Source organism: Bubalus kerabau, chromosome 3, assembly GCF_029407905.1.
Source record: "Bubalus kerabau isolate K-KA32 ecotype Philippines breed swamp buffalo chromosome 3, PCC_UOA_SB_1v2, whole genome shotgun sequence".
In the NCBI taxonomy this organism is placed as follows: Eukaryota; Metazoa; Chordata; class Mammalia; order Artiodactyla; family Bovidae; genus Bubalus; species Bubalus kerabau.
The window spans coordinates 71,501,406-71,525,208 of record NC_073626.1 but is presented as its reverse complement, the minus strand read 5'-3'; the positions used below and the strand labels follow the sequence as shown (position 1 = coordinate 71,525,208).

Here is a 23,803-nt window from a genome sequence, read left to right as displayed (position 1 = left end):
AAATTAAGGGAAAAGGCAATATTCTTTTCATTCATTTATCCTCTGCAACCTTGAATACAAAGCCTTGTTAAGAATTAAATCAATGCATATTTTCAAATTAAATAAAATATACTTTGATCAATATTTAAGGGAAGAGAAGACACAAATTTAAGGAACAAAAATATATGCACAGATAGTTATTGTATTAAAAATGTCACTAGTAACAGTTTCCAACAAGTTTTAAACAAGGATGACGTTGCCCTTTGCCTAGTTATAGAAGTTTTAGGCTATCCGAAAACTGCCCAATTTCTTCTTTGATGGTTTAGGATTCAGTTAGGTTCACGGGTACTTCTCTCCTCTGTTTCAAGTCTTATAGGGTCAGGCTGAATTGCCTGTCCCGTGTGCATACCCCTCTTATTTGTGGCTTAGACCTCTTTTTTAGTATAAGTTCTCAATCATTTTGCTCGCGACGGCCAGCTCCTGTTTCCTCTGTGTCCTCGGCTAGATCATCTCTGTCACGTGTGGCATTAACCCCTTCCCTCTGAATGGAACCTTTATCTGCCACACTCCTGACCCCAGGTCTGTTTCCTCTCCTTTCCTCCTTTATGAAAACCTAATCTGCACATTATAACCGCCCTATTCCACCATTTTCAGCTGGAAACTTGAAAAATTGATGCCAGATATTTTCTTGTGAAGATTCCAGACATTTCTTTTGAACATTCCAAAACATTTTAAAACATGTATAGCCTTCCTATTGCCAATTTCCTCAGAGTCTGAAATGCAGATTGTTTGATCAAAGGAAAAATATGACCTCAAACTCTGCCAGCAATTCTTACATGAACTGAAAGTAAATTAATAGAATTGCATTAGCCACCCAGTATTACTTCACAGTAGTGTTAATAAGCGATGGGGCAAGAACTGTGGGTGGACAATAGAAATTTGGTAGAAGCAAGTTCCCTGGGCATTTTGTTTTGACTCAGGACACACTGCTCAGGTGCTGCCTGATGGGGTGGGAGAGAAGCGACCAGTGGACCTGCTTTCTAAGCCTAACAATCTGTGGCTCTGTAATTTACATTGGAAATACTGCTTGATCTTCAGGCACTCTATGAATGGATTAAATGGTTCCTGCCTATAGTATGAACACGGGGTATATTGGATTATTCTTGATATCGATTTTGACTTCTTCAAGCATCACAGAGGCTCAGGAATGACAGACTGAAGGCTTCTTTAGACATTTGTTAGAAACTTCACCATGGAAGTATTTTCTCCCCTATTCATTAAGCCAGGAGAGGTGAGGGAAGGGGAAAGAAAAATTATTTTTCCCCCTAGAGAGCACAGACATATTGACTTCTGGCTCAAAAATAGACTGTTATATTTCCTATATGGAAGCAGTTTCCCTACACCTTTGCATTTGTTACAAACTGAGGCTGAGGAAAGGGAGTAAATCTCAGTGCTAATATGTTTTAATGATTCTTTCCCAAGAGCAGCAAGTTGCTTTCAGACCTTTCATAAATTACTACTGGCAGTCCATCTGGATTAGGAGCTGAACCAGATGGTAAGCACTTGACAGCTTACTCTATCTCATCAGAAGGAATCAGCTGATCATATTTTTCTTATTGTCTATGGACAAATTATACTTTGAAAATGGGAAAAAATTATCTTCCTTATCTTTAGGTTGCTACTTCTCTTGACAGGAACTCATGTTTAACATCTTTATTTTGCAGGAAACAACCACCTCTCTAGTTTTCATCCCTACTTTGAAAAAGTGACATTCCAACTGAGGAAGTGAAATGCATGTTTTCACAATAATTGGTTTTTTTGCTGACTTAAGTTGTATACATTTTGAATCACTGCCCACCACACGGATATCACACCCACACACATCTCTCATACATACAAGACAATAAAGAAACATAAGTAGTAAGTGGGGCTGAAGCTACAGGGTTCTTGGGTTCAGATCCATGCAGAGATGCTAACAAGTTTCATTTCTATGAGGACAGAGAGACCAAAGCATGCACTCCGTGAAGGGCAGAAATCAGTAATAGCGATGGGGTTTTCCCTCCTTACAAAAGGAGATTGAAAACACTACAGCTAGCTGCTGTAGGAATCAGACACTGCTGGGCAGTCAGGGAGCCCCACTCCTCCCCAACCTGGTTTTCTGGCTGCACCTCTGAGAGCCACAGTATCTCCATGGGAGCTTGGGTGACCCTAATCAGACAGCAGAAGATAGTTGCTGGACTGGAGATCCTGTAGGTCCAGGTAGAAGTCACTGCAAAGCTGCTCAGGAGGAAAGAGAAATGAGGAGAGAACAAAGCAAGGACAATAAAGCTGAACAACAAACACTTTCCATCTAGAGGACAATCTACAATTTCAAAACACATGAGGAAAATGAATCCCAAGGAGAAACACCCAACAGTCAAAAGCTAAATGTACTCCGTCTGAAATGAAAATAAGTACAGCAATCAGATGTTTCACACTACCAGATAGATAAAGGAAAAACCAATACCCATAATAAAGAAACAAAAACTCTGAAACAAGAACAGTCAGAAATAAAACAAGATTGGGTAGGAAAAAGGAGCTAGAAATCCTAAGAGTGAAAATAATACAGTTGTGAAAACAATCAGAAGAATCCATTGTTGAAAACAAAGGGAAAATTAACAAGAGAAAAATGAATCTGATTCATTTTTGAGGGAATGCAATGCAAAGTGATCAAGGAATGAAAAATCTGAAAGTTAAGAGACAGACTGAGAGGCTCCAAGATTCTCCTACGGGGAGTTACTGGAAGAAGGAAAAGAGAGAAAAACAGAAAATTTATAATTAATGAGATAATTGTAGAACATGTTGGCTCAGAGGGTAAAGCATCTGCCTGCAATGCAGGAGACCCAGGTTTGATTCCTGGGTCAGAAAGATCCCCTGGAGAAGGAAATGGCAACCCACTCTAGTACCCTTCCCTGGAAAATCCCATAGACAGAGAAGCCTGGTGGGCTGCAGTCCATGGGGTCACAAAAAGTTGGACACAACTGAGCGACTTCACTTCACTTCACTTCACTTCCATAATTGATGACAATATATCCTCAAGTAAAAGGGGCACAGTAATAGCTAAACAGATAAACACTCTCATTTGAGATAATTTGGAAGATAGCAACATACATTTTAATGTATTTCCTTCTAAAAGCTTTTCCCTCTGCAGTCCTTTCCACCCCCCTCTCCCTCCAAAGTTACTACAGTGTGGTTTGGATCCCGCTTTACCCTCTCAACATTATATTGTGAGGATGCTCTGTCTTCAAATATTTCTCAAAAACACTCTTTTGATATTGGATTAGAATATTCCACACTAGGCTTGCCCTTAAACTATTCAAACATTTCCCTATTTTCTGGACATATGTAGGTGGTTTTCAGGTTTGCTCTATTATAAACAGCACCATGATAAGCATTTTATTCCTAAATATGTCCACGCACATCTCTCCCTTGTTCTTTTCTCTCTAAGCCCTCTCGTTGAAGAGAACTCTCCTTCAGTGGTCCAAAGCACAGATTTCTGCCCGTTTAGTCAGCCTTCCTTGGTAGATGCTGCAGTTCCAAATCTTTTTACTCTGGGATCATCACTATGTCACATCACAGCATTATCAATGAATAAATCCATGCCGTAATTAGTGACTCCTAGATATTTTCTAAGAACCTAATCTAATCAGTCGTAGATTTAATGGAAAGGGTAAACTTTTAGTGCCTTCCATACTAAGAGTTTCAAAATTATCAAAGTCTTAATGGTAACAGGTCCAGGTTGCAGTTATGACATTTACTCAACCTCTAAAGAGAACAACTTAATATAGATTTGAAAATATTTGGAAAGTGGCTGAGTTAACACTGTCATAAGAATTCAACTTTGCAATTTCCCACCTTTCAGTATTTGACATTTACCATCTAAATATATCATCAGACTTGAAAAAAAAAAAGTTCTTTCAAGTTCTTAAATGCTTAGCAGAATTCCTACGATGTGAGATCTTGGATGACTCTGTGATACAAAGGGATTCTGGTTCTGTTTCTCTGTTGTTGTTGTTGATTTTAGTTTGATGGTGGGTAGGGATTTTATTTTTGTGTGTTTACTTAAGATCTTTTACGATATTTTTTCCCTGACATAAGCTTTGCTTTATGCCACATCAGCCCCTTAACATTTCAAATCAAGTCACCTAATAGGTAAATATTGAGATAAGGAACATAAAAGAGGTTTCTTGATGGTTGACTTTAAGGGCTGACCTCAAGCTGATGTCATGGTCTGGATGAAGAGATGATGCTATCACAAGTCAAAATTAAGGAATGAGTCTGCAGACCACAGAGTGAAAAGTGAAACTATTGGATAAAGCCAACATATATAAAGGAATTTAAAAGGCATTGTGTGGTGGGTATTGATTCTGTTCATCTTGGTTGGAAGATGTAGACCCTTCACTCATCTTAGATGATCAAATCCAACAATGGCCCTTTCAAGTCTCATTCCTTCACTTCACCCATCCTGACCGCAGGAGCTTGGGACAGTGTCTCTCTTCTCTGAAGAGGTTCCCAAGGCTTCCTCAGGCCTAAGAATACGCCCTTCACGTCTTATTCCCTGACTGGCCATTAATAAGGTTCTGGAGGCTCGGGAACAGATTTATGCATCTTTGACTGTCCTTGAAGTCCAGTGCTGGTATGTCATATGAGATGCTTATATATGTATGTTCAATAATGTTTTAAATAAACTGAAAGAAAAACTTCACAGGGAAGGTGAGATTTGAGTTGAAACTAGAAGGTAGATGGAGCACATTTTAAATGCACTAGAATTAAACAAACAAACAAAAAAAACCCACCTTCACTAAGTGGCCAGGCTTGTTGCTAGTGACTGAAGTTGAAAGCGAGGAGACAGCTAACAACCTAACAACCTAAGTGGTTCAGACCTGCACTCTCTCCACCCCTTCTACTGTGTGACAGATGGTAGGACAAGTTATATGAACCTCTCTGAGGCAGCTTCCCCACCTGAAAAAACAGGACAATGATAATAGAAGTACCTGTATAATAGGGTGGTTTGAGGATGAAATTTGTTAATGTGGATAAAGCCCACAAACATTGCCTTTATTGCCAGTGAGCATTTGGGCATAGTCTAACTCCCACTTAACTCTTTGATCTTGTCTTAGGCCTTTTTCCCTTGTCGCCCTCTCCTCCAGCAAAACTGTACTTATTTCTGCTACAGTCTTGCTGCTATTTTGCAGGGCCTCTCATCTCCCAGCTATTTGCCTGATGGCTCTTTCTCTTCAGGGACTCCTTCCCTGACTACAATGTCTAAGATGGTCCCCTCCCACAGTCACTCTTTATCCCATTCCACTTTTTATTTTTCTCATAGTACTCATCGCTGTGTAAGAGCATCTCATCTATTGATTGGTCCGTTGACTATTTCTTCCCACCAGAATATAAATAGCATGAAGGCAGGAACTTCATCTTCTGCATTGGATACTCGGGAGCATCTGATTTACAAAAGGCAATAATATTTGGGCAATGACAAAATGAGTGACTAAATGAACCATGGTCTCTCCAATCTTCATTATCACAGTATCAATCAGGGTAACTAGGGGCTGTCAACACAAATGAAAATCTTGGAAAGAGGAAAATCCTAACTTATTCCTGTTTTTATTTCTCTGTAAAAAATAAACATATGAAGAATTAACGTTAAATAAATAGCAATAAATGTTAGAGCAAGAGGGCAATACTGAAGGTTATGCCAAAGTGTTTAGTCAGGATGAGGGTTATAAATTTCAATTCACCACAACAAAATAGAATGAAAACTGAAACCGTCTTTTATGCAGAAACAGAAACTGAATCAATTCAGAAGCAAGTTTATTTGTAAATCTGAAGTTAATTTTAGCAAGCAGGAAAAGCTAAATGAATACTGGATAAGGTAGCCTGGTCTTACTGGGTGCTTCCATGTTTTTGAGTCCTGTATCTTTCTGAATTATAGTTTTATCTGGATATATGCCCAGAAGTAGGATTTCTGGATCATATGGCAACTCGATTTTTAGTTTTCTTAAGAAAACTCCACACAGTTTCCATAGTGGCTGTTGGTGGGACATTACCTTCTCACCATCATTGTAGAAGGTTTCCATTTTCTCCACCGCCTCTCCAGCATTTGTTATTTGTAGACTTTTAAAATGATGGCCATTCAGACTGGTGTGAGGTACTATCTCACTGTAGTTTTGGTGTGTATTTCTCTAACAATTAGTGATATTGAGCATCTCTGCATGTGCCTTCTGACCATCTGTATGTCTTCTTTGGAGAAACATTTCTCTAGTTCTTCAGCCTATTTTTTTGATTGCGGTTAGATTTTTTGTTGTTATTGTTGCATTATATGAGCTATTTGTATATTTTGAAAATTAAGCCCTTGGTTGGTCTCATCATTTGCAAGTATTTTCCCCCAGTCCATATTTTGTCTCATGTTTTTGTTTGTGGTTTCCTTGTTTTAGGGTTCTGAGCTGAGAGCTCACTGAGAGAAAAAAAAGGAGGTTCTCAATTTTTGTGCAAATTATGGAAAACTTCATCCTCATACAGCATTTCTGACCAGCACTTCCAATCACTACAGCTTCCTGTGGCTTAATAAATGCAGAATTCTGCTTGGGAGCAGGGCACCTCTGGGCCATCTTTAAACTCAGTGCTCCGAGATGATGCCAAGTAAGACCTAAAAGGAGGTGAAGAGGCCAGAATCCAGAACTTTCAACCTCTCTGTAAGTATGGTGTGACCATTATCAGATTCCATCATAGGTAACTTGCATCATAGCTATTAACACATGCAAACGAATGTGCTCATGTGCCTTTTACATTAAAGTGAATTTAGGTTGTGTGACAGATATCACACCCTGAAAAGATAATGAACAATTTAACAATGACTCAGGATTAGCACTTGAATGCAGGGAGGAAATAGAAATGCAAGGAAACATGTAAATAACCACCACTGATTCTGTGAGGCTGCCCCAGCTTCAAAGGTATTTGATTCCAGGATAGAAAAACAGTGTGGATCTGTTCCTAATAAGATAGCAATTACAGAAAAAATAATGACAAAATTCTCAGATTTACTGGGAAGCATTATCACAGATAAATGTGAACTTCTGAAGTTCTGTTTTATTAACTAACAGGAAAAAAAAAAGATCTAAGGGTCTCTGAAATTCTTGAGTGCCCCAGTACTAGATTTTGCCTTTTAATTTCCTCAAGAGAAGTGTTTATCTGCCCTGTTTCTAATATAACCTTCCCCAGTTAGTGAAAATGAATATGATTTGATGCAGTTGACTCCATTGTAGTCATTTGAAACAATCATGTAACTCTTAGTATTTTGCTTTTAAATCTCTTTGTATAGAAGGTAAATAAATAAATGAACCAACTGCTTATTGGGTGCTCCCTGTGGACCAAGAGTGGTGCTACTGCATATGATTTAAAAGAAAAAAAGAAAAAAAAAACACCTCTCTATAAAATGGGTGTCTCCATTTTTACTGATGAGGAAACTGAGGGTCATTTAGAGAAGTTAGGTTTAAAAGTCATGGCATTGTTTTGGCTCTCAGAATGCATGAAATAAAGCTCCTTTGATACTAAGTTCTAAACGTCTTATCCACGCCAGTTTCCAAGTGCCTGATAGCAGGAATGTTAGTGTTTTGTGTCCTAGTGTGGCGGGCCTTCAGAAGTCTAGGAGGCCACTCTGATGCTCACCAACACATACTTTTCTCGGTGGGAATTCATGTTAATTTCCCTTGCTATTATTCTAAGCTGCGGTTTCAAGCCAGTCATGGCTGCAACTGGAAATTTCCTTCTTAGGTTCTGCTTCTCTCCCATGGTGGTGACCCAGGTCATTGAACAGATAAACCATTACATGAGGAAGGGAAGCAAGTCCCAAGTCAAATGCATGGGACTGAGGTCAGTAACTGTGTGGCTCTGGTTTGCAACTGAGATTCTAATGCATTTCAATTCAGCTTCTAATGAATTTCCAGAATGTTCTTTGCCAAATATTAATTGCTCTTTACCTTCAGTTCCTCCTGCAAAATGGAAATAGTATTGATTTTAAAATATTGTGAAATTTCAGGGCAACCAACACCTTGTAATTAGTATGAAAGCTCATATATCTAGGATGTTGACAGAAACTATACTGCTTATTATTTTTTAATCCAGATACTTAACTATTAATTCAAGCTTCTTAAAATGGTGGCTAACTATTACTTCTATTAAGATTCAGTCTGCAGTCTGAAGAAAAGAACTATAGATGCCCCTTTGGAGGGGGGGAAATATATATATATATAGAGACAGAGAGAGAGAGAGACTAGAAAAAGCAAAGAAGGCAAAAAGACTGAGACTAGCTAAGTAAATAAAAATAAACATGTTGACCATTACAAAATGGATAGCCAAAAAGAGTCACTAGAACACTGCGGGCAAAACAGAAGCACTTCTCTATATTTAAGTATAGAAAATAAAGCATCACTGATTAGAACAAACAGGATCAAGTCTGAAAAAGTAAAAGTAAAGTTCTCTCAGCTGTGTCTGACTCTGTGACCCCGTGGACTATACAGGCCATGGAATTCTCCAGGCCAGAATACAGGAGTGAGTAGCTGTTCCCCTCTCTAGCAGTAATAAATTGTGACCAGTTTTCCTGTGCCAGGACTTAAGCATCAAAACTGAACACTAAACTTCAGTTTTGGATCAAGGAGCAGTGACTGGATTTACCCTCATGCCTTAAGCTAGAAAAATAGACAAAGCATATAAACCAATGCTTCTCAGACACTGAAGGACAAGTAGTACAGGGCAGTGATCCTTGAGAGGAGGGAAATGAATGGGGTGAGCCTTTCATCTGCCTCACCTGCTGCCTGGGAGATAATTTCCAGACCAAAGCTCAGGGAAATGGAACCAAACAGAGTCCAAAGGACTTACTGATTTGAGGAGACAGAGATCAGACTTCAGGGAAGCCAAGGCACCTAGAATCTCTGGGACAGCATACCAGTGACAGTCTTCAGATCTAGGGAGAGGTCTTTAGCTGCCTCCTGAGCCACCCCTACGTGAAAGGAAAGTGCCCCAGGCCAGGGAAAGCACCACAAGTAAAGAACAGCCTGAACAGAGAAATATAATCTGTCTGCACTCTGAGAACTGCTTGCTAAACTGACATGGGACCATGCCCCAATTACAGCTGGAGACTTCACCACTTGCTCCATCATCACATGACTCAGATCAATGTCCAACAGCTACCTTGAGTTCAGACACAAGTCTAGGCATTCCATAGGATACCTTCTGTCAGGTCCTAGAAACTTATGCATTCTGGAAGGCCTTGAGCAGAGAAGGGGAGAAAGGAGCTCTCATACCCATAGGGGCCAGACCTGAGTACCTTTGTGCTCCTGGAGCCAACTGGACACATCACGATACATGGTTTGGAGCCAAAGTAAGGAAACTTAGAAACTACAGCTACTGTTAGATTTTTAACAGGTGAGAAGCATTTATCCTTCTCATAACCTCAGCTTTTTAGCTCTGGCTGGAAAATCTTGGATTATTTCTGATCTTGGCTTTGCATGGTCCTGTAACAACCATCACAAGCCCTGGTTAAATATATCTGTCTGAACTCAGACTATCTTCTCTTTTTTTGGCTAGGCCATGTGGCATGTGGAACTTCCCCGACCAGGGGTCAGACCCATGCCTCCAGCACAGAGTCTTAATGACTGGACCACCAGGGAAGTCCTCAGAGTATCTTTTGAGAAGAAAATACCCTAAACCCAAACTTACCAAATCAACATGTGTAAACACATCTAAAATAGAGCAGAATGAGGGTTTAAAACAGAAACAAAATAAAATTTTACCACATTTGACCTATTTCATTGTTCCTCAAACTGAATGTCCTTGAGTTTCAAGGGGATTGTGGATATGGAAGGTAAAAGCCATGCTTATCCCATGTGCATAAATCTTTGTGTCTCTCTATGTCAAAATGTAAGCCCTGCCATCATTCCTCCCAGCCAGTATCCATTCCATCATCTGCTCTTTCTGTCAGTTCCCTTTTGTCTTCCAATCTCTATTCTTGATCATACATTCTTCCTGCATTATCTTTCTGTACTTAGGGTCCTTCTCTGCCCTCATTCCCTCCCAACTCTAAGCTCATAATGATACACTCACTGAATGTGCTCATAAAAACAACCCACCCCAACACACTGGTTAAGAGCAAGAGGTCTAGGACGCATTAGACCATTAATTTGGATCCATGCATTTGGATTCAAATTCTGGCTCTGCCGCTAATTAACCAGCTACATGATTGCAAGTTACTTAATCTTTCTGTGTCTCAGTTGCTTGTAAAGGAGAATATTAATAGTATATTGTATACCTTGTAGAGTTGCTGTGAGGATTAATGAGATACTGCTTCTAAAGCTGTTGAGATAGTGCTGGGCATGTGGTGGGCTCTCAACTGTTTAAAATGTCATTACTATTAGTTAATAATAATGTTATCTTTTAATTAGGGTTTTTCTTGTTGATCCACCAAGGTCACAAATGAAAGGGAATTCTAGAACTTTACTTTTTCCAGAAAGGGACAGGGTAGACTCAAGACTTATGAATTAAAAGCAAGGAAGAAATCCCATGGAGATGCTAGGATGTGAAAAGTGTACAGAAGGAAAGCTCTGTCTCTTCTTTTGTTCCTTTCCTTCCTCCCTCTTCAGAAACTCAGAAAGGAAGCGTTAGCACCTTCAGGTCCTCAGGTTAGAATACAGCCTCACTTCTGGAAGAGCAATGCTGTGTTCAGAAGTACGGTTGACCAAAATTCAACAGATCCTTCTACGCCATGTCACAATGCAGCAAAACATCAGAGGAAAAATAATCATACAACTTATTTTTTTAAACAGGCTGTAGAAACTGTGAAAAAGCCTGTTACACTGAGGAAGAAATAGACTTCACTTACCTGCAGGAAGCTAGTTGGCTGATCAAGGCTTGTCCTTTCTGCAAAGCATCAGCTGTGCAGTCTTTAATTTCTCTGTGTAATTCCTCATGCCTCACCGCCAAGACAGGCAGACTTAAACCCTCTGATTTAAGGAGCTTAAGGTAAGCTTCAACTCTTCCAAGTGCATCAAATGCCTGCCAAAGAAAACATACTTTCATTTTCTGCCTGTCTAGTGTAAAGTCTACATCAATGTGTACACAAAATACTAGAGATTAAACCAGCCCGCTCAATTTATTGGTTTGATCATAACCAAAAACAACAATCCGAGTCTTAGAAAACAGCATATAGCTTTTAGGCTCCATTTAGGGAAACTGGTCATAGTTTAGTTCAGCACAGATAAATGTCAACACTGTAAAATTTACCAAAATGATTTACATTGAAAATGTAGCTATATGACACAGTTACAACTGTATAAAATTTGGAGAACCAGGTTTAATTTCCCACATTCTATACTGAATACAATGAACAAATGAGGTGTTTTCAAAATATTATGCAGACTTCATAACTTGAATATCTCTGTAATATTCTTTTTAGAAATTCCCAATAAATTGCACTTTGGACCTGAAACACCAGGGGGAAGTATTCAAGAAATTTGGGGGCTTTTGACTCTTGCCTTTCCGAGTATAAGATCTTCTGCCTACTCTACCCAAGGCATCTGTCTACAGAGATTGAGATTTGGTTCTGAAGCAGTGCAAAGACTAAGGCAAGATAATATTTAGCTTCTGACATGCATAACGGAGAAGGCAAATGGCACCCCACTCCAGTACTCTTGCCTGGAAAATCCCATGGACGGAGGAGCCTGGTAGGCTGCAGTCCATGAGGTAGCTAAGAGTTGGACACGACTGAGCGACTTCACTTTGACTTTTCACTTTCATGCACTGGAGAAGGAAATGGCAACGCACTCCAGTATTCTTGCCTGGAAAATCCCAGGGACAGGGGAGCCTGGTGGGTTTATGCAGGAAAAAAGAAGAACATCACCTTGCAAACCAAGATACTGTCTTGAGAGGGGATTTTTGAATTCCTTTATTTTTTTCCTTTGTTATTATAGCAGATCAGCAACCAAGTATGGGAGATTAAGCTTACAGAGTTAACACAGAGTGGGTGAAGACAGAGAGCAATTATGCTTTTGGCCATGAAGGCCTAGTTGGCCCTGAGAAGGAGGAGTATATGATGTACGAACAGTGAAAGATGACTAGGGCAACATGAGGAAAAAAGAGATCAGAGTGCTGTGGTCTTGACAAGTATCCATCTGCGAGCTTGGGCCTGGAGAGCAAGAGATGAGTTAGGTAAGTTGAGGAGCTGGCGAAAAGCAAAGGAGCTTTTGCACATTGTCCTTTCACTCTGCTGAAAAAAGTCACCTTACAGGCTGCTCCACATTACTTTGAAGAAGACTCCTATCCCACAGCAAGCTTGACTGGGCCACGGTCAGCAAGGGCCTAGCCTTCCTGGGTTGTTACACTGGAAGCCAGAAAGCTCAGCTGGTGGCAACCAGGTGAACAGGGAAGATCCTGTGGAAGACTTGCGAGAAATGAGAGCAATGGTCTCATGAGTCAACTACCACTGAGACCTGAGAGAGGCCAGAGAGGGCAGCAAGGCTGGGTTAATGCTGAGGGAACACCGTTGAAGCCAAATGTAGAGATTACAACCATGGAGCTGTGTCACGGCACCTAGGCCTCTGCGTCTGGCCACCATCAAAGAGTTTTTAAAACTTTATTGAAGTAGAGTTGATTTACAATATTAATTTCTGATGTACAACAAGATTATTCAGATACACATAAACACAGGGTTTATCACAGGATATTGAATATAGTTTCCTGTGATATACAGTAAGGCCTTGTTGTTTAACCATTCTCTACATAATGGTTTGCATCCCAAACCCCCAGTCCTTCCCTCCTTCCCCACCACTTTCCCCCTGGCAACCACAAGTCTGTTTTCTATGTCTGTGAGTCTGTTTCTGTTTTATTGACATGTTTATTTGTGTCATAGTTTAGATTTCACATAGAAGTGAAAACATATGGTATTTGTCTAACTTACTTCACTCAGTATGATTATCTCTAGGTTCATCCACATTGTTGTAAATGGCATTATTTCATTCTTTTTATGACCCAGTAGTATTTCATTGTGTGTGTGTGTGTATATATATATATACACATACATGTATATACATATACATGGTGCTTCCCAGGTGGCGCTAGTGGGAAAGAACTCGCCTGCCAATGCAGGAGGCATGAGAAATGCAGATTTGATTCCTGGGTCAGGAAGAACCCCTGGAGGAGGGCATGGAAACCCACTCCAGTATTCTTGCCTGGAGAATCCCCATGGACAGAGGACCCTGGCGGGCTACAGTTCATGGGGTCACAAAGAGTCACATAAGGCTGAAGCGACTTAGTATACATGCACACGTACATATACAAATACAAATATACATACATACATATATATACACATATACACACATACACACACACACACACCCCACATCTTCTTTATCCATTCTTCTGTTGATGGGTATTTAGGTTGTTTCCATGTCTTGGCTATTGAAAATAGTGCTGCTGTGAACATTTGGGTACATATATCTCTTTGAATTATCGTTTTGTCTGGGTATATGCCCAGGAATGAGATTACTGGATCATATGGCAATTCTATTTTTGGTTTTTTGAGGAACCTCCATACTGTTTTTCATAGTGACTGCACCTATTTACATTCCCACCAACAGTGTGGGAGGATTCCCTTTTCTCTGCACCAAAGGGATTGAATTTTAATGGCAGAATTGGAACTGGACAAAATTTGAATTAGCAAATGAAATCTCTCAAATACTCTCATATGACTTACATGTTGATATTCTTACATGTTTTTCCAGAATAGAATATCAGCACTAGTGGTCAAGAATCTGCCTGCCAATGCAGGAGACACAAGAGACACAGGTTTGATCCCTGGTTTGGGAAGGTCCTCTGGAGTAGGAAATGGTAACCCACTCCAGTATTCTTGCCTGGAAAATTCAGTGGATAGAGGAGCCTCGTGGGCTACTGTCCATGGGGTCACAAAGAGGCAGACATGACTGAGTACACATATACACATTCTGTTTTCTGACCAATGTCTTTCCTCATGTCTTCTGAATTTGCTCTTTGCATTTACTGAGAGTGTATAAGGCAAATTCATTCCTGTTTATTTAGTAGATGATAGGAAGTAATACAAAAAATCACTAGAGTTTAATGAGAACTATGTATTTCTTCTCTATTTTGTGTTTCACAATTACTTTTCAGTCAGTCAACAAATATTTTTGAATGTCTGCTGAGTTCCAGGCATATTGTTCTTAACAGCCATGCGAGGGAACAAGAGATTTTCCTTCTTAGGTGACAGAGGAAAATGTGTCTCAGAGAAGTTAAATAAATTTCACAAAGTCATACTTGTACCAGGGACAAACTTAGTATTTGTACTCAATCTGTCTGGACCTGAGGCCTCTGCTCTTAAATCCTGGACTATGGTGCCATGCAGAAAAGGATTTCTATGGTAGGTATATGAGACAGGGGCATTTCCAAGAAGACCATTAATTTTGGGTGGAAAAGTAGAATTTAAAAACTTACTTTTTGCAAATAGTGTCTACTGTTCCTTCTTACAGATGAGAAAAGATACAGAGAAAGATTGAACAATTTCTCTTATGTTTCTAGGACTGTAGAAGAAAGATAGCTTTAGTAAAGAAACTCTGAACCTGAAGAACTCTCTCTTATCTGATCCTTTTTCTTTCCTGCAATCAGCAACAGAGCCAAATGTCTCGAGTTCCTGATGTTAGATTTGAATTGCTCTCTCAATCTTTCCATAACACTGAAACACCACTAATTTAATAACCACTGTTTCTGGAATTTTGTTTTGTATTTTTAATTTTATTGCATATTTTGAATAAAGTGGATTCTCTTATTAATCAAGGGTTAGTTTTAAAGTCAGTGCCTAAAGCAAAAATCTGGTGTAGTCAAAATTATCATGAACTCCCTTAAATCATGCTTAAAGTTTAATGTATGCTTGCTTCGCTGGTGGCTCAGATGGTAAAGCATTCACCTGCAATGCAGGAGACCTGGGTTGGGAAGATCTTTCAACCCCTGGGTTGGGAAGATCCCCTGGAGGACGGCATGGCAACCCACTCCAGTATTCTTGCCTGGATAATCCCCATGGATTGAGGAGCCTGGCAGCATACAGTCCATGGGGTCACAAAGAGTTGGACATGACTGAGCGACTAAGCACTCTAAGCGCACACACTGTAATACATACTTACACCGAGGACTAAGAGGCACCGAGCCAAACTAAAGGAAGGAATGAGACAGCTATACTTAGATACCAGGACATTCGCGTCATTCTTTAAGGTAATTCTCAAGTTCTTACTGAGAATGGGGAAAGGATAGAGACTTCAAAAGTGTCTTTTCTTGCCTACAAGTTGAACTCCATTCTGTCTTAAAATTAAGCCATTATAATCTTAACACATACCACGTTTGTCGTTGTGCTGAGGATTAAAGGAAAATATGAAACTTAATGAGGGGTTGATGGCGGAAGTGTACTAAGTACTTGAAAAATATTTGCTGGTTCTTTAAATCTTGATTGATCAGACACATCTTTGAAAAACCACTAAGAAGAGCATAGCCACCTGCTGCCTGTTACTCACCCTGGGTGACTTTTTCTCCTCGTGGCCCCACTGAACAGCTGTTATTCTCAGATCCTTGGCCACTGGTCTCATCTTCATGGGAATTAGACTCTAAAGCCACTGGTACATTAAATGCATGTGTGACATGACTCCACCCCATTCCTAAAGGTTATCATAAAAGGATCATTTCCTAATGGCACAGAAATAAACTGAAGAGCTAAACATTCACTTGAAGGAGGAGGTGGTAGATCAAGGACCAGGATAATCCATTTGTTGTTGTTGTTTAACTTTGAATTAAAATAGCCAGGTTTTCTCCCAAAGCATTTTCCCAGAAAGATCAAAGTGCCAGGAAAGTACTTATGAATTGCTCTGTGTATCTCACTTCACAGAACTATAGCAGTAGAAAGGAGGTGAGTGATTATTTTTCCTTCATGAGCCCAACAAACATATTGACAAAAACCTCCTATATGCTGTAAGAGAGTTTATTCCTTATCCTTAATCCTAAATTAACCCTAATGGGGATAATCTATAAACACAAATACAGTTAAATTTCTTAATTTTAAGAGGAGAAGTCTTTCAAGATAATACGTCTGTAATTGTCTGAATTATATGCAAAGCTCATTTCTCTTATTTCCATGTAGAAAATGATCTGAGTATCATTGTTCTCACTTAAACTACCCCCAGAATAGAACCGAGTGCTTGTGTATTTACTAGATCTGTAAGGAACCTGATATACTGGATCCAGTCTGGAAAGAATCTCTCCGTTGCACACATGGTACAGAATGGGTTATTTCTGGCAAGAACAGTGTGACCTCCACGTAAATGCCTTTGGAATGAATATTTCACATTTAGTTTTTCTTTCCTTCACATCTCCCTTTTTCTACAAACCTTTTGTGTGATGGTCAAATAGCAGTTTTTGTGTAGGTTAGAATAAACAAGGATATAAGCACAAAGATAACATTTTCTCCCTCTGGGTTCTAGCTCTTTTTGCCTATTTTACGTGGTACCACTCAGTTCTTAAGAAGACAAGGAGGAGACGAATCATCTCTTTTGGCCCAGGCTTGGGAAAGAGTAAGGAGTTGCTTGGGCTGTGCTCTAAGATGCTAATAAATATCTTTCCTTTTTCCCTTGTTAAGCACAGGATCCAAAGCAGGCTGCACCAAATCAAACAGAGATGATATCAAGACTTGGCACATTGTAGTCGTTTAAAAATATCTATGAGATTAATTATGTTGAGCAGGAACCATGAATCATCAGCATAATTCTTATATCATGCTGTTTCACAGAGATGTTTAATACTGTTTACTTCTTGACTAATCTGAAGAGAAATCAACATGAAAACAAACAAAACAAAATGAAGAAACACTTGCAGAACACTGAACATTTCCTTTCATGAATCCAAAGGCTGGAGAATGAGTTTGGTTAGAACCTATATACAAAATTTAGCTTCTGATCAGAGCACTGAATTCCACTTGATCTGTAGAGATTCAATTTTCCTCTGCATTTAGTTAAAAAAAAAAAATAATAAAACCAAAGCGTCAGCACCTTTTCTTAAATATCACCCGAGATAACTTCTGGTGGGTCCCAGTTTGGCAAGCTAATTCCTAATTCAGGCCTTGTGCAAGCTTGCAAATGCCATGGAGGCCAGGGCCAACAAGGTGATGTAATTGTCAGCTCCCCATATTTGCTGCCTCCTACTGTTGCTCTGGCTTATTCCTGGCTCTTCAAGTTTGTTGCTGCTGGGCGAGGAACTTTACGTATTGACCATTTCTTACTTTTTCAGAGATGAGTCCATCTTAGAGATGTATAAACTAGACCCCAAAGTAGGACAGTAGCAAGCTAGTCGATTTATAATTTATGGTTTTCTTTTTATCTAAATTGACCTAGATGGTTTTAGGACGATCTTGAGAATATTAACATTGAATACATCCATTTGTAATGTGCGAAGCACTTATTTTTTTCACTTATTCAACAAATATTTATTGAAATCTATGGCGCATGTACTCTGCTATGAGCGGCAGGTATGAAACTGAGCAAAAGCACTTGAGGCCGTGTTAGAGTGGCAAGTGCAGTATTAAACGCACACACAAGGACAAATGATGACTAGCACATAGTGAGTGCCTGGCTGCTCTGTGCACTAGTCACGTATTAACTCATTCAGGTAAAGCAAAGACTCTTGTGAGATACATATAATTATTATTTCTGTTTTACAGATTAGAAAGCCAGATGCACAGAGAAGTTAAGTAACTGCCCTAGGTCACAGAGCTGACAAATGTCTGAGACTAGACTCATGCCCAGGCAGCCTGGCTCCAAAATCCATTATATCCTTTTACAAAAGTGTCATCCTAGACTGGCAACTCGTTTCATACATGATATTATACATGTTTCAATGACGAGTTGCCAGTCCAGGTTTGATACATGATACTGGATGCTTGGGGCTAGTGCACTGGGACGACCCAGAGGGATGGGATGGGGAGGGAGGAGGGAGGAGGGTTCAGGATGGGGAACACATGTATACCTGTGGTGGATTCATTTTGATATTTGGCAAAACTAATACAATTATGTAAAGTTTAAAAATAAAATAAAATTAAAAAAAAGTGTCATCCTAGCAAATGCTTCTAAGTATTCTCTTAATACCCAGCAATTTCATTTATTTATTTACACTCCAATTCTCCCCTGCAAAGATTCTCTACATTTATCACTGATATTAAAAACTTTCATTACTGAATATTCCCTGAAGTAGATAAGAATTGTTAGACCATTTTAGAAAAGAGTAAACTCAAGTTCAAAATGTAAATTGATTCATCACATAGTCAACCGTTTATTCATTTATTCAATAAACTGTTTTGTACACTAGGTGGCAGACAAAGATGATTAAGACAATCTATCTCTAAGGAGCACAGAGAAATACTTTGGGAATAATAAGAAATAAGCAATTAATGCTGCCTGAAGACCTCTCAGAGGAGTTGACATGGGTGATGGCAAGTCTTCTTCTTTTTTTTTTTTTTTGATAGTTTATTTATTTTTTAAATTTTATTTTATTTTTAAACTTTACATAATTGTATTAGTTATAATTGTTGAACTACCTCACTACTTTCCTTCTCAGATATGACACAGACACTGAACTTGAAATTTGTGCTCCTGTGTATTAAAGTAACGAAGCTTTTATCTTTCAGAATGATCTAATCTCAACTAACTTGGATCAAAACAATCTCTTATGAACAATGTAATATAGTTAGTTCGCCTTGAAGCTCCATGTTTTCTAAGATTCTGCTGCTTTTAATCATTCAAATAATTATTGAGCATGTACTACCTGGAAGACACTGTGCTGGGTGTCCTGGTGAACACAAAATTGACGTTTCCTACCCTGAAGGAAGTATAATTTAGCAAAGGGAAGTAAATCTATCCAGAAATATCTGTAATACCAGTAAGAATGTATTTACTGCCAATGGAGGAGATCAACAGTCTAAAATTATGCATACATCCATGCCTTAGAAGTCAGTTGATAGCAGTGCTGTGAAAGATATTCATGGGTGAATGGCAACAAAACTGAATGTCTTGATTATAAGACTATTAAATATAGATTGAGTTGTGGGCTTTTATGAAAAATGTTAAGATGTTAAAGGTGTTCCTTGATTTTGATTAACTTTTCTATTTTAGATAGATATTTAATAATCATATGCTAATTGTTGTTGTTTTTCAGTCACCCAGGGGTGTGCAACTCTTTGTGACCCCATGGACTGCAGCACGCCAGGCCTCCCTGTCCCTCATAGGGAGCATACGATAGAAACTTCATAGCCTGCTATTCAAGACCTCTTAACCCTTGCCTCTTCTACTCCTTGCCTCTCATTTCTCTCAGCTTATACCCTACACTCTTGGCAAAACAAATTACCTTAGGTTCCCCAAACACGGCACAGTGTTATACTGTGTAGCCTTCCCCAAATCCCTTCATGTCTAGTCTTCCAAATTTAGCTCACTGGTAGCTCCTCTGGAGAAGCCTTGCTTGACACTTTCCCTGGGTCAGGTTAAGGATCTCGTCTATGTTCCCTCTTGCCCTAGGGTTACTCCATCATGGCTTCTCCCACAGCACACAACACTTCTGCTTCCTTGTCTCTCCTCCAAGTGAGGCTGACGGGGTCTTGAAGAAAAGGATTTTATTTCTCACTGCTTTAGCTCAAGTATCCATATACTGCATGACAACACTGGGTTATACAGGGTACATAACATACTGAAGTGAAAGTGAACTGAAGTCGCTCAGTCGTGTCCGACTCTTTGCGACCCCATGGACTGTAACCTGCCAGGTTCCTCCGTCCATGGGATTTTCCAGGCAAGAATACTGGAGTGGGTTGCCATTTCTAGCTGAATGCAAATGGGGAAGAAGGGAGGGAGTAAAAGGAAGTTGCTTTTCTAAGAGAAATGGAAGTTGTTCTGAAAGTGAGAAATCAGAGGTTGCTAAGAATTATGAAACCGAAAGCAATTACACTATTCTTGATGTCTAATGACAATTAGCTTAAGTTCTTGAATTCATTTCCATCACTTCAGCAAATTTCTTCTGAATAATATTTTTTTTTATTTTCTACTTGGATACATTTCTTCTTTTAATCTGTACCACACTGGACCATTTTAATTAATTGTTTCTCACATCTGGCCTAAAACATATCTATTTTGAAAAAGGTAGAACAGTGTGTATATAAATTTTTAAAAACTAACCAAACTCAGTGCTTAATTATTTGGCTTCTGTCTGAAACAATAATGCTGCTATAGGCATTACTTTTTGTATTGCTGTAAATATCTTAAAACAGCAACATCATTCTTTAAAAAAAGATGTGATGGCAGTGATGGCAGAAGCAGGAGAAGCTGTGAAAATTACTACATTTCAAAGTGTTTCTAGTGTGTTCCTCCAGTCACCCCAACTTTTGCTTCACCTGTGCCTTTAGGCTGATGACCCAAGAACCAGACCATTTGGCTTTGGCCTCAGTCTCCCCTGCTTTCTTTTTCCAATGAAATCATATGCTTGGGAATGGAAAGCATAGGAATGAAACTTTGTGACCCATCAGTCATGTTTTACAGCTTTAGGGTCAATCATCGTTGTCATATAAATACAGGCTTATATTATTCCACTCTTGAAAATGCATATTTATCTCTTTCTGGTTCAAACCACATTCCCTAACAATGATAAACAGATTTTGAGTGATCAATACACATTAACCACAGCTTCGTTTGTGAACATGCCAGAAATATAATCTGGCATGTTATTTCATGATAGGTAATCATGAAAGATGAAAATTTGAAGAGATCAAGATGAATTATAATAATAAGTGTTATGTTTATATTTCATGCCATGTCCTCATAACTCTTAGCAACATTTGGTAACCAGAGAAACTCTTGTCCAACCAGCTATCATCCAATGTTGACAATCAACCCATACTTCCATTTGTTGTTGAGTAATTTAGCAAATAGCCTCACCAAATGCAGTAGCTAATTCTAAAATGATAAGAGAGTATCTCTGATTCTTGAGTTACATGACTCAGTCTCCATTTGGATCCGGTTATGAAAAACGTCACTAGCACTTGTAAAATTTCAGAATACAAAATTGATACACATAAATCTGTTGCTTTTCTATACATTAATGATGAACTATCAGAAAGAGAAAGCAAGAAAACAATCCCATTTAAAACTGTATCAAAAATAATAAAATATAATACTTAGGAATAAACTTAACCAAGGAGGTTAAAGACTATAATACACAAGACTGAAAACTATAAAAATTGATGAAGGAAACTGAAGATGCTACAAAGAAATGGAAAGACATAATGTCTCCTTAGGTTGGAAGAATTAATATTATTAAAATATCCATACTACCCAAAGTAATCTACAGATTTAATGCAATCAAAGTACTCATTAAATTTTTCATAAAACTAGAACAAATAATCCTAAAATTTATATGAAACCACAAAGACACTGAATTGCCAAAGCAATCTTGAGGGGAAAAAAAAAGAATAAAGCTAGAAATAGCATGCTCCCTGACTTTAGACTATATATTACAAAGCTACAGTAATCAAAATAGCATGGTACTAGCATAAAAACAGATAAATAGAACAATGGAACAGAACAGGGAGCCCAGAAATAAACCCACACACCAAGGTCAATTAATCTACAACAATGGAGATAAGAATATACAGTAGATAAAAGATAGTCTCTTCATTAAGTAGTGCTGGGAAAACTAAACAGCTACATGTAAAGGAATGAGATTAGAACATTTCCTCATACCATATACAAAAATAAATCCCAAATGGATTAAAGACGACCTAAAGGTATCACCTGAGACTTTAAAACTCCTGGAAGAGAACACAGGCAGAACACTCTTTGACATAAATCATAGCAACATATCTATATATATTTGTATTGGTCTCCTAAGACAAAGGAAACAAAAGCAAAAAATAAACAAATTGGGACCTAATTAAGCTTAAAAAGTTTTACACAGCAAAGGAGACCATTGACACAATAAAAAGACAACGTACTGAATGAGAGAAAATATTTAGGAATTATATGATTGATAAGAGGTTAATATATAACATGTGTAATCAGCTGATATGTCAATATCAAAAACTGACAATAAATGGGCAAAAGATCTGAATCTACAGTTTTTTTCCAAAGGAGGCATGCAGATGGCCAACAGACACATGAAAGATGCTCAACATCACTAATCATGAGAAATGAAAATCAAAACTACAGTGAGACATCACCTCACACCTGTTAGAATGGCCATCATCAAAAAGGTCACAAATAACAAACATTGGTGAGGAGGTAGAGAAAAGGGACCCCTTGTGCACTGTCGGTGGGAAAGTAAACTAGTGCAACCACTATGAAAAACCGTACGGAGCGTCTTCAGAAAAACTAAAAATAGGACTGTCATCTGATCTAGCAATCCATGGGGTATATAGTCAAAGAAAATGAAAACATTATTTTGAAAACCCTATGTTCACAGCAGCATTATTTACAATAGCCAAGATATAGAAGCAATCTAAATGTCCACGAACAGCTGAATGAAACAAGAAGACGTGGTGTGTAAACATACATATTATATACTTAGTCAAAAAAAGAATGAAATTCTGCATTTACATCAATGTGGATGGCCCCAGAGAGTACTATCCTTAGTAAAATAAGTCAGTGAATGATAAATACTCTGTACTATCACTTATATGTGAAATCTAAAATATTAAGCAAAGGAATGTATACAACAAAGCAGAAACACACTCATAGACACAGAGGAAAAAACCAGTGGTTACCAGTGGAGAGACAGAGGGGGATGCATAGGACAGGATATGAGATGAAGAGATACAGGCTACCAGGTATAAAACAGATAAGCAACAAAGGTATATTGTATAGCACAGGGAAATAAAGTCATGTTTTGTAATAAGTTTAAATGTAGTATAATCTACAAGCCTCTTGATGAAAGTGAAAGAGGAGAGTGAAAAAGTTGGCTTAAAGCTCAACATTCAGAAAATGAAGATCATGGCATCTGGTCCCATCACTTCATGGGAAATAGATGGGGAAACAGTGGAAACAGTGTCAGACTTTATTTTGGGGGGCTCCAAAATCACTGAAGACAGTGATTGCAGCCACAAAATTAAAAGATGCTTACTCCTTGGAAGGAAAGTTATGACCAACCTAGACAGCATATTCAAAAGCCAACAAAGGTCTGTCTAGTCAAGGCTATGGTTTTTCCAGTGGTCATGTATGGATGTGAGATTTGGACTGTGAAGAAAGCTGAGCACCCAAGAATTGATGCTTTTGAACTGTGGTGTTTGAGAAGACTCTTGAGAGTCCCTTGGACTGCAAGGAGATCCAACCAGTCCATTCTAAAGGAGATCAGTCCTGGGTGTTATTTGGAGGGACTGATGCTAAAGCTTAAACTCCAGTACTTTGGCCACCTCATGCAACGAGTTGACTCATTGGAAAAGATTCTGATGCTGGGAGGGATTGGGGGCAGGAGGAGAAGGGGACGACAGAGGTTGAGATGGTTGGATGGCATCATGGACTCGATGGACATGAGTTTGAGTAAACTCCGGGTGTTGGTGATGGACAGGGAGGCCTGGCACGCTGCAATTCATGGGGTCGCAAAGAGTCGGACACAACTGAGCAACTGAACTGAACTGAATCTACAAAAAGGTTGAATCATTGTGTTGTATACTTGAAAATGACATAACATTACTATAATAGTGGCTCAGTGGTAG

At 38.8% G+C, this 23,803-nt stretch overlaps 1 protein-coding gene across 4 annotated transcripts in view; it reads right to left on the bottom strand.

Annotated features, from left to right (window-relative positions):
• CCDC141 (coiled-coil domain containing 141) overlaps nt 1–23,803 on the bottom strand; it is a 213,874-nt gene that overhangs the window by 66,830 nt on the left and 123,241 nt on the right. For all 4 annotated transcript variants that reach the window (XR_008711769.1, XM_055572073.1, XM_055572074.1 and 1 more), the window contains exon 8: nt 10,898–11,070. Coding sequence is in view for 3 of the 4 variants with exons in the window: in XM_055572073.1 (XP_055428048.1) it covers nt 10,898–11,070 (173 nt within the window). In the remaining variant the exon portion in view is untranslated. The remainder of the gene's footprint in view (nt 1–10,897; nt 11,071–23,803) is intronic.